The sequence below is a fragment of the Pleurodeles waltl genome, chromosome 10 (assembly GCF_031143425.1).
Source record: "Pleurodeles waltl isolate 20211129_DDA chromosome 10, aPleWal1.hap1.20221129, whole genome shotgun sequence".
In the NCBI taxonomy this organism is placed as follows: Eukaryota; Metazoa; Chordata; class Amphibia; order Caudata; family Salamandridae; genus Pleurodeles; species Pleurodeles waltl.
In genome coordinates this window covers 744,216,183-744,228,448 of record NC_090449.1, presented here as the reverse complement: position 1 = coordinate 744,228,448, position 12,266 = coordinate 744,216,183, and the positions used below count along the sequence as shown (strand labels likewise).

Below are 12,266 nucleotides of genomic sequence, written 5' to 3'. Positions count from 1 at the left end.
GACCTCAGTCAGTTTACAGTGGTCTGGTGTAACCATGATCTTAGTATCCGGGATATGGCAGATTTCGCAGAGATAGTCGTATCTCTGCTTAGATTACATTTCTGACGTTCGCATAGAATTCCTGGTGTACTTTTGGAAAGCTATTGTGAGACATGCATGCATCCATATTCACACATACAGAAATGTAGCAAGTGTATTTCTGGAGTAGCAAGTAAAAGCATCACTGCTTATGCACTAAATAATTTTTTTCTTGTTCCAGGGGAAAAATATTTTCCATCAAGGGGAAATTCCGTTCCCTACACTCATATTAATTTAGGTTTCTGGGTGATTTTACCAACCTGAACACAGATTTTCCTAGCTATGTATCAGAGTAGATCTTTAATTGTTTTTCTGGATTGGGAAACTAACTAAAAAAAGGCTTATGAGTCCCCACACCTCTATGCAGCGTTTGTGGGATGTTCAAAAGGTTTTTGCAGGTCCTCGCTCCAGCATTCACCTGGGTCACTGGTTGACAGTGGTGTGAGCCGCAAACACAGTCCTTGTCAGAGTAAGACACAAGCTAACCCCAATATAACCTGTGGCAAACCCTCAGGTAGCTTGTCAAAGAACAGTCAAGCTTAACTTAAGAGGCAATGTGTACAGTATTGGTGCAGCACTTTAAACAGAAAAAGAGTGACAACACCGTACAGAAAGATATAAACACCACTGTCGAAAAATAGAGCAGAATTTAATCAACAAAACAGACCAGAATAATAAAAATCCATTCAGTGGAACCGGAGTTATGAACTTTTAAAGAATAATGTGTAAAAGAGAGCTTAAAAGCACAAAACGCCAAGGCCGGGTGTCGTAGATGGGTGGGCCTTAAACTTTGTGTGATGGTCCCCCACAGGTGATCAATGCTGCTGTGTGAAGAGATAAGCTGGTGGCGTCTCGCACTGGTTTTCGGTGTTAGTGACGTGCTCTCAGTGCAAACAGGCCATTTCATGGTAGTGAAGAACCCCAAAGCTTGATTTAAGCTTGCTGAGCCACACCAAGGGTCCAGGAACTGAGGGGCACCACTTGGAGGCCAGGAACTCGGTGCAGCTGGGTCCTAGGAGCTGGTGAGGAAACCTTTTATGTCCCCAAGTCTCAGATCAGGAAGAGAGCCGGAAGCCTGCAGAATCACTCTGGGGTCCTAGGTTCAAGATGAAGTTGTAGGTCCAGTTCTCCTTCCCCAAGCAAGAGGGCAGCAGGTCAGTACAGCAGGGTAACAGTTCCTTTAGGGCAGCAGACAATCAGAGTGCCAGCTCTTGTAGAAGCACATCAGTCCTTCCTGGCAGAGTATCCACAGGTGCAGAAGTGTGCTGAAGAGGTGGTGTTTGAGGTCTAGTATTTATACACAGTTGTACCTTTGAAGTGGGGAGAAGCTTCTAGAGGCATGCCTTTGAAGTGCATGGATACCCTGCTTTCTTGGCGCTGGCATCAGACTAATTACAAGGGGTATGCAGCCCTTTGTGTGGATACAGGGCACCAGCCCCTCTCACCCATCCGGTCAGTGATGGCCCATCCGGTCAAACCTAAGCTCCCTCTTTTGTGTGGCTGTCTAGGAGGACTCCACAAAGCCCAATAGTCAGTTACACCCAGTCATGTGACCCAGAGACAGGCTGCAGGCACCAAATGGCTACAGCAAGAAAATGTCAACTTTCTAAAAGTTACATTTTCAGAACTGCAATTTAAAATCCAACTTTACCATGAGTTTGGATTGTAAATTGTGATTCCAGTCTCACCAACCATGAACTGTTTATCTCTTCCTATTTGGAAATGGCACTTATAAAATGTTATAAGGCACCTCCAATGTTATCCTATGGGGGAGATAGGCCCAGCAGTAGTGAAAAACAAATGTAAGACTTTTTCACCAACAGAACATGTAAAAATTAAACGCACATGTCCTGCTTTTTTATTTTTTAAATGCATTGCACCCTGCCCTCTGGCCTGTCCAGGGCCTACCCTAGAGGTGACATATGTATTACAAAGGATGTTATGGCCTGGCAAATGGTTTACCTTGCCAGGTGGAAATGGCAGTTTAAAATTGCACACAAACAGGCTGCAATGGCAGGCCTGACATGTTTAAAATGCTACTTAAGTGGGCGGCATAAACCATGCTGCAGGTCAACTAGTAGCATTTAATTTACAGGCATTGGGCACAGGTAGCGTCACTTTACAAGGGGCTAACTGGTAAATTAAATATAAAAAATTGGGTATAGGCCAATGGTATGTTTAGAAAAGAGAGCACAAGTACTTTTGCAGTGGTAAAGTGCGGAGTCCTAAGGCAAAAAAAAACAATTTCAGCAAAAAAGGAGGAGCGAAGGCAAAAACGTGTGAAGGTTACCCTGCAGAAAATGCAAAGTCCAACAACCTCATATGTAGAAAATAAATATTCTCCAGTAAGAAGAAGAGATAATATTTGTTGCCCCTGTTGGTGAGGCGATGTTATCTGCCTCATCATGAATGAGTCCGCATTTCAATTTCCTAGCGAAAGTGTGGGAGGCCCAGGGCAAAGATCCCACGCTGCCCTCCTCTTTTGACATCGCAGATCAGACAGGCGTAATTTTAAGTTTGGGTAAATCAATTTACATGGCGAAAACTACGTTTTGCGTTTTACTAATGGGAAGTGCACTCACGAATTATGCTATTTGAGCGCTTAGGTATCACTCAGCCACAACAATACATTTGTGAGTTCGGCCTCTACAAGCCTATTTGAAGAAGGGTATCAAAATAACTAGCTGCACTCCTGACAATACCTGCTCCGGGTGCTCTCGATGTGAAAACAGACGAGTCAGTGTGCCCAGTGGCCTGATCGTTTCCACAAACAGCAGCGGCATTTTACAACAACGCACTTGCTTCTCTAGCCTTGGGGGGAATGAATGCCTGCACCTTAGTCAGAAACATATGAAAGCTCAGTAGCTCAAACGGGAACACATTTGGCAGTCATTCATGAACTTCAGATGGAACAAAATCAATATTTGTACAGGCTTCCTGCTCTCCCAGGGCTTTTAAAGGTAACTTTGGTATTTGTAAAATTAGTGCTGCCGAACGTGCGGTATACAAATGTTTGAATATCACTTGCAGGAAACAGTTACCAGAAGTTGGCAGCGCTTGCGAGTCTATACATTCCATGATGCACAATAAAAGGGAAATAGACGTCGCTCCAACCTACTTGTTATTTTGTATGTCTGTCTCGAACAAGTGCTTGGAGATGAAAATGTACTCCACGCCATCGCTTTCCTGGTTCCTTTTTGGTCTGGTCGTGTCTAGGAATTAATTTGGAAAATATACTTTCAAAAAGGCTTTTTTCTTTTTTTTAACGAAGTATAAGAAATGGAATTACTCCAGAAGCTTTCATTTTTATACTAAAAAATAAGCAACACAAGAATATGCAAGAGTTTCATGTTCACATTTTAAGATTTTTACCGTGTCACACGGAAGTCATGCAAAGCAATCAGTTTTCAATAATAAAATATTCTAGATTTAAGGTCATAACAAGTGCAAATTTCGCATTACTAAATGTTCTAGAAAACATTATTATTGAGGTAACTGTCCTTCACTTTTGTTATGCATATTCTTCATAAACTCTTGAAGCAGGACTGGACTTGTGGTAACTTTCACGATAGTCGCCCCCTACAATGTCTAGTAAGGTATATCCCAATATTCTTGTCAATTAACAAAATCAGAAAAAACAGCAACATTAACCACAAAACAACGTTCCCCTCCCCAAAAAACATATCACTGCAAAATTAGCATCTACGTTTCATATTCTGTGCATCCAAGATTTCCACTGAACTTTGAACGCCGTAGGAAAATGCAGCTCTTACTAAAAATCTTCATTCTGCAAACAGCAGTAATTGCTTTTTTTATCATACAGATAGAAAATAGGTTAGTGCTCCTCCTGTCCTTCTAAAACTATTGCACAATATATTCTTTAAAGGGTCATAGTGTTAAATGTGGGCTATTATGCCTAGGGTGTAGTCCGTAGTTTTAACCAAAGTACAATGGAATGGCAGAATTGCTGCGGTGTAAGGCACCCTTGCTATAACAAATTGCAGGACCTTCACTATGCATTCTGCACCCCACGATCAGTGAAAACATCCAAGAGTCCTCATACTGCTACAGGGCCCCTGACCACTCAAATAGTTACTACACAGGTAAAGAATTTGTATTAAACAGAGTGAATATTAATGTGAGTTCAACTTAATGAACACAGTTATAAAACACAAAAAGACACTAAATAAAAGTACAGGCTAAAGATGGTCAAAACACATTGGCCTTAACCAATCCTTTTTTTTTCTTCTAAATCCAGAGTATGTCCACATTTTGAGGGGCAAACTATTTTGATTGATTATAGATTACATTAATCAATCCAATTTTCGATAAGGTCAGCATTAAGCCACTTTCCAAGTAAAGTGAATGAGCTCGTTATCCTCAGCTTCATTTTTAGGCTCGAGCGCACAAAGCACTCAGCCCCTGGTGTAATCTCTCTGAGCTTTTAACCACGCTCATCAGTTTGGTTGGTTTGTGGGCTTGCCTTTTAAAATTCGCTTGATTTAATTTGTGAAAGGCATGCATACGTCATGGCTTTTCTGGTGTTTATCATGCCTCAAGCGCACTGGCCAACTACTGAAAAGATGAGGCTCCATGTTTTCAGTATGGTTTCTGGACAACTTTTTCCTCTTTATTTCGCAGGCAGTGCGATCTATCTCGCTGGGCAGTAGTCAAGCGCTTTTCATGACATCGACCCTGTTACATGGATAATTACACTTTTGCTGGTTACATGTATAATTGCACTTCTGCTGATACGTTTCACTGCGAGTGAACTTCTGTTTCCTTTCCTGTGTCTGTTTTGCGCTCATGGAGACCGTCCGCTCGCTTATGTGAAACTGTTTTACTTTTCATTTTCAGTTTATGTGGCAAGAAAAGTCCGGTTCTTTATGCAAAACGGTTTTACTTTTCATTTCATGTGGCAAGAAAAGTCAGGTTAGGAGTTTACAATGCTAATAGCTTTAACTCGAGCCAACACAAGACCCATTGCATTGCAAATGCTTGTTACAAGTTCTGGTGCTGTCCATATTCACCAAAAATTCTGAGCACCTATGTGTTACTTGAAAAAGTTGCATCTGCGACTGGAATTATCTAATCCGGTCTCCTAGAATCAAGGTCTGAGGAAATGGTGACTACAAATTTCAATGAAGAAAGTGCAAGGGTTCAGGGGGGGAAAAAAGAGGAGGATTTGTCTTGACATGTTTGGGCTTTCGTGAACAATGTCTCTTGACCATTCCATCCCGGAAAACAAACACTACCAGGAAAGGAGGAAAAATAGGAGAATACATTTGTTTTCGAGGCAGAAAAGGATACAGATCATCTCACTGGGGTATTCTAATTAAAGGTATCTCCACCAGCAAAAATAAAACAAAAAGAAGACAAAAAGCTAAATAATTAACTTATATATGCACCATAAATGTAAATATAAACATGATGATTGGGCATAAACCGGGAAATCTATGATCATCTGCTCTTACAAACAGCACTGAAGGGCAGATAATGGAGTTTTATTCAATTATTGTTTATCAGCACGGCGACCTGACTATATAGACATTAGGTTCAAGACAGGAAGCAACAGCATATTAATGCAAGCTTTAGGACTTAATGGTTTCACTTGCAAGCTGTAACGACCTTCTGACCTAATATTTCTCAATGGTCTTAATCTGTACTTTATCACACTACCAAATAGGATATAAAAGTGTAATATCTAAAGCATACAAATAAACACCAAAAACAATCAAGGCCAAGATGACACACACTAAGCACCGGCTGCCATAGATTGATGTAATTAATCCATAACACTGAGCAAAAAGAGTCAATCATACATTTTATAATAAGGTCATGGTGACCTCCAATGAGGCTTTGCTAAACTATGTGCTGAGAGAAACTGTCCGGTATCACAGTATAATTGATTTAATTTACTAAGATCTAAAAAATATCGATTCACTAACCTCTCTATATATTTACTAGCTTTTGGAGCACTAGCTAGCAGTGTGAAACTGTTGAGAAGGCCTTTAAGTGACTCCTGCTAAAGGGACTGGGATGAAAGTTAAGGCTTGACTGCCAGTCATCTAGGTTAGTAATTTGTGCTGGCTAGAGAAAGCTGCATTCAGATTTCAAAATACTAAGAAACTCTTGTTCCAGAAGTGGAGGAAGTTCAAAAGGCAAGGTTCGGCGTGATTACTAAACCTTTTTAAATGCTCAAAGGTTGTCAGTGACACGTTTTTTTATGGAACATAAGTTCCTTATGGAAGAAGGTGCTACTCGTCTCTTAAGCAAAATACATGGTTCTAAGATCGATGTGCCAGGTTTCTTGTAGTCTGTTCTTCCACAAATGGAGAAGGTTCTAGGCTACGGGTTGCATGAGCCCCGATTACCATGGGAGATACTTATAGGGAAGAATTTTGATCAAGAGGTAAATGCTCCAGACTTAAAACAGATATCCTGTCTCCTAGAATCAGGATCTGAGGATATTCTGACTACAAATTTCAATGGAGAAAGTGCAAGGGTTTAGGTTGGGGAAAAAAGGAAGAGGGGGAGGGATTGTCTTGACCTGTCTGGGATTTCGTGAACAATTTGTCTTGACCTTTCCATACCGGAAAAACAAACACTAACAAGAAAGTACGAAAAATAGGAGAATACATACAGTACAGTACTTGGTTTGGTTTCCATTTCGCCTCTGCTACTTCTTTTTAGTCCCGACATCAACGCCTATAGACTCAGCAGCTGAAAACTCGTTTGCCGATCTCTCTCAGAGACTGCTAGGAGTGGGTGCCAATTTTCCTGAACTCGCAAAAAAAAAAAAAAGGGACCAGGGCTACGTATCTACCGTGCTCTGCTTTTCAAAGATTCCACAAACCTGGTTTTCAACAGTAGGCCAATGAGACAACTGAAACAATGATGTGGAAATATATCGCAACAGGGAACAGGCAGTCTTGTTTTTAGAACAATCTTCAGTCTCACAGATCCCCTTGACAAGTAGAAGATTGTAATTGGCAAGGGGCTTTTGCAACCGTGCAGCAAAATGCTCCAAAGCCAGAAAATATAAAGTAACATCCCTTAACCGAACAAGTGGTATTTGTATATGTTTACTTTTAGCCATTAATTTTTTTTATATATAGCCAAGAGTCTGGCTGCTCCCCCAACAAAGGGATTACCAAAAAAACTGACAGAACACGCATTGCAAAATCAAGAGGCCTGCAAACTATGACAGACCTACTGACTTTGCCAGTGCTTGTTCTAACAATGGAAAGAACAGAGCCGGGAAAGGGAAGTGAACAGGAGAGCTAAATAGTCGACTAGCATTTACAATGTAATGGGTCTTGCATTTGCTCGAGTTAGAGCTATTAGCGTTGTAAATTCCTAACTGGACTATTCTTGCCACATAAATTGAAAAGAGTAAAACAGTTGACAAAAGCAAGCTGATTCAAAGCGCCACGGCTGCCATGAGCATGATCGCGAAAGAGACACACAAAAGGGAAAAGAACTTTGCTTGCAGTCAAACATGCAATTATCCACGTAAAAGGGTCGATGGCCGAGGGGCAGTGCTTAATTTGTGCTTGTTTCCGGTGCTGAGCACTGGCACTTATTTTTGAGGGGAGACGCTTATTCTTCTGCATCAAGCATTTGCTGCGAGCAAAAGACACATATGGGAAAGACAGAGGAAGAGAAAATTGAAAAAGCGTCACAAAGGTAGAAAGCTGCTAGAGTGAGCCGAAGGGACAGGGAATGGCTGTAAATGGATTAAAGAGGCCAGAGTTAGCTTCAGGATTACGCTGCCTAATATTCCATGCTCGCACATTTAAATGCAGCAGCAGTGTGTTTAAGAGGAAGGCATTGGGCGACAGCAAGTTTTTATTAACAAACTAAGCACTGCTAATGCGGTAACAAAACTGCCCCAAGGAGAGGCAAATGCAAAGCATTTACCAATGATAAATGATATTTGAAAGGCAAGCCTATGAACGAGTGATAGTGATGGGTGTGCGGTTAAAAGTCCACAGATAGACTAAAACAGGCCAGAGCGCTTGTGCTCTTGTAGGAAAATGCCTCTCATGGCATGGTTACCCCCTAACTTTTTGCCTTTTGTTGATGCTAGTTATGATTGAAAGTCTTATAGCCCTAAGGCAGGGTGCACTATACCACAGGAGAGGGCATAGTTGCATGAGCACTATGCCCCTACAGTGTCCAAGCCAAATCTTAGACATTGTAAGAGCATGGTAGCCATATGGTCTGGGAGTCTGTCAAACACAAACTCCACAGTTCCATAATGGCTATACTGAATTCTAGGAAGTTTGGTATCAAACTTCTCAGCACAATAAACTCACACTGATGCCAGTGTGGGATTTATTGAAAAATGAACACAGAGGGCATCTTAGAGATGCCCCCTGTATACCAGTCCAAATGCTAATGTTTGGATGTGGCAGGCCGGCAGGAACTGGTCATCCTGACGGGTTTCTGACCACATGGGGTGAGTGCCTTTGTCACTCTGTGGCCAGGAACAAAGTCTGCACTGGGTAGAGGTGCTTCTCGCCTCCCCCTGCAGGAACGGTAACACCTGGCGGTGAGCCTCAAAGGCTCTAGCCTGGTGTTACAGCACCCCAGGGCACTCTAGCGAGTGGAGATGCCTGCCCCTCCGGACACAGCCCCCACTTTGGTGGCAAGTCTAGAGGAGATAATGAGAAAAACAAGGAGGAGTCACCCACCAGTTAGTACAGCCCCTAACGTGTCCTGAGCTGAGGTGACCCCTGCCTTAAGAAATCCTCCATCTTGTTTTGAAGGATTCCCACAATAGGATTAGGGATGTGCCCCCCCCCCCCATAGGGAGGAGGCACAAAGAGGGTGTAGCCACCCTCCAGGACAGGAGCCATTGGCTACTGCCCCCCCATACCTAAACACACCCCTAAATTGAGTATTTAGGGGCGACCCTGAACCCAGGAAATCAGATTCCTGCAACCTGAAGAAAGAAGAAGGACTGCTGACCTGAAAGCCCGGCAGAGACAACGGAGACAACTGACTTGGCCCCAGCCCTACCCGCCTGTCTCCAGACTCAAAGAACCTGCACAGCGACGCATCCATCGGGACCAGCGACGTCTGGGGACTCAGAGGACTGCCCTGCACCTAAAGGACCAAGAACCTCTCGGGAACAGCGGCTCTGTTCAAAAACAGCAACAAGAAACCAACTTTAAAGAGACTCTCGCCTCAATCCAGACGCATGAGTCTTCACACACTGCACTCAACACCCCCGGCTCGAGTTCAGGTGAACCAACACCGCAGAGAGGACCCCCAGGCGACTCCAACGACATGTACACCCTGTGTCGACCTCCCTGCACCCCCCACAGCGACGCCTGCAGAGAGGATCCAGAGGCTTCCCCTAACCGTGACTGCCTGGTAACAAAGGAACCCGACGACTGGACCAAGCACTGCACCCGCACCCGCATCCCCAGGACAGAGAGGAACCACCTACCAGTGCAGAAGTGACCAGCAGGCGGCCCTCATCCTAGCCCAGTCGGTGGTTGGCCCGAGAAGCCCCCCTGTGCCCTGCCTGCACCGCCAGAGTGACCCTAGGGTCCCTCCATTGCTTTCAACGCAAAACTCGACACCTACATTGCACACTGCACCTGGCTGTCCCTGTGCTGCTGAGAGTGTGTTTTGTGTGCCTGTGTGTCCCCCCCCCCCCAGTGCTCTAAAAACACCCCTGGTCTGCTCCCTGAGGACGCAGGTACTTACCTGCTAGCAGGCTGGAACCAGAGCACTCCTGTTCTCCATAGGCGACTATGTTATTTGGGCCCTCCTTTGACCTCTGCACCTGACCGGCCCTCTGTTGCTGGTGCTGTGGGTTTGGGGTTGCCTTGAAGCACCAACGGTGGACTGCCTATGCCCAGGAGACTGAACTTGTAAGTGCTTTACTTACGTGAGAAACTAACAATTACTTACCTCAGGAACTGTTGATTTTTGCACTGTATCCACTTTTAAAATAGCTTGCCATTTTTGCCTATACTGTGTATACTACTGTTTTAATTCAAAGTTCCATACTTACCTGTGTAAAGTATCTTACAATTTATGTACTTACTAAATTCTGAATCTTGTGGCTCTAAAATAAATTAAGAAAATAATATTTTTCTATATAAAAACCTATTAGCCTGGAGTTAAGTCTTTGAATGTGTGTTCTCATTTATTGCCTGTCTGTGTACAACAAATGCTCAACACTACCCTCTGATAAGCCTACTACTCGACCACACTACCACAAAACAGAGCATTAGTATTATCTAATTTTGCCAATATCAACCTCTAAGGGGAACGCTTGGAGAGGAGAGAGAAAGGAGAGGTGGATGCTTTAAGATGCAGAGAAGGTCAAAGGAGAGAGGAAATTAATCAACAGTGAAAAGACGACATCACAAGTGAAGAGAAGAGGTTATGTGAGTACAGAGTAAGAAACAGAAGCCAAAGGTGCGGCCTAGTGGGTAATTTGCAAACTGTGAACCAAGAGACTCAATCCTGGCAAGCTCAATTACCTAGTGCGTTCTCAGGCAAGTACTTTTTCTCTCTATGACTATTTCACACCCTGCCAAAACAGAAAGCATCAACAACTGCAAGATGCAGTGTTTGCTATGTGGAAAGAGTTGCTCATTCAAAGAAGCAAAAAGAACTTCGGTAGACAAAAGTGTGGTAGAAATAAATATGAGAAGTGGAGTGGCAATAAACAGACACAGGAATAGATAACACTAGTGGAAAGTTTTATGAATAAAAAATTATTGCTTCAGGGAAATCATTTTTAAGTCTAACCTCCTCCTGTTTTCCAAAATAATTCTAAACAAAAATATATACATACAAGGGCTTATTGTCATTACTCTTCATCCTTTGGTCTCTTCAAGTGTTATTCATTATTTGCTTTCACCCACTACAGCATATAGCATATGTAAATAGGTTTGTCAATTAGCATTTGCTTTAATGCATATGAACAGAAAATTACTGTAGCTCAGTGCCAGGGCTTGAGTGCCTGGTTTGCTGGGCCACTCCTTTATTTTTTTATATTTTTTTCAAATTATTTTATGCATATTGTGTACAGCTGCAAAATAAAAAAACATGCTTGCCAAGGCAAGTCACGTCTTTTTTGCATGGGCTTGTTAAATCAACTTGGCTTCCACTCTTTCCCCCTCATCCATATGCCTTGTTTCACCAGTACACACTTTTACTGAGATACAAGACCTACAAGAGTCTAACCCTGTATTTGCCGAACAAATACTAGACTGACAAAAACAAATGAGTCAAGGAGGAGGGTGAAAGGAAAGAGAAAGAAGAGGCGTGAGGAGAAGCAGAAAGGGAAAGACGGCCACAGGATAGGCCTAGAGGGCGAAAGGAGAGCAGATGAGGCCTACTGGCTAAGGCACAGCCAGCTTAAGTATGAGTACATATCAAAGAGGATTAGGTATTCATGACATGTGACTGATGTTGCTTCATGAAAGTTGGCTTTTCAGAGAGTTGGCTCATCAGAAAAATACTGTAAATTACATATAGGGCAGAGCCCCACTGCAATGGACTGTTGCAGCTAGCTGTTCACTCACCACACCGCCAGAAGTCAATTAAAAATGCTTAACGCTGGTGATGACAGGCACAAAAATCCACAGAGTGCTAAATTAATTTGCAGTGAATCATGAATCAAGTGTTCAGATCACTTGCAAAATGCAAATATATTTCCTTAATTTTAGAAATGGGGTCTCTAGTTGGCAGAGGTATTCACACCTTTGTCCAAATAGGGACCACAATCCTAGTCAGGGTAAGTCACACAAATTCCAAATAATCCTGTGCCCACCCTCTTGTAGCTTGGCACTGAGCAGTCAGGCTTAACTTAGAAGGCAAAGTGTAAAGTATTTGTGCAATAAATCATATAGTAACACAGTAAACACAGTACAAAAATACACCACAGAGGTTTAGAAAAATATAAGATATTTATCTGGTTAAATTGAGGTCGAAACAATGAAGATTCAATAATCACAAGTTGAGATATCTCTTTTGCAAGATTTAAGAGAGTCTTAAATCTTAAAAATCAACAGTCGTCTCGTGGTTTCACAAAGTACCTGGTTTGCGTCCAAAATTACATGCACAGAGTTCACAGAGGAGGTGATGCGTGGAAAAATAGGGTGTGCATCTGAATTTCCGGCACAGCACAGACGATGCGTAGTTCCTTTCCACGC

At 42.7% G+C, this 12,266-nt stretch overlaps 1 protein-coding gene across 5 annotated transcripts in view; it reads right to left on the bottom strand.

The window, feature by feature from the left end:
* The window catches only part of MPP7 (MAGUK p55 scaffold protein 7), a 1,064,688-nt gene that overhangs the window by 45,951 nt on the left and 1,006,471 nt on the right, over window positions 1-12,266 (bottom strand). For all 5 annotated transcript variants that reach the window (XM_069211307.1, XM_069211311.1, XM_069211312.1 and 2 more), the window contains one exon: window positions 3,197-3,290. In XM_069211307.1, the coding sequence (XP_069067408.1) occupies window positions 3,197-3,290 (94 nt within the window). The remainder of the gene's footprint in view (window positions 1-3,196; window positions 3,291-12,266) is intronic.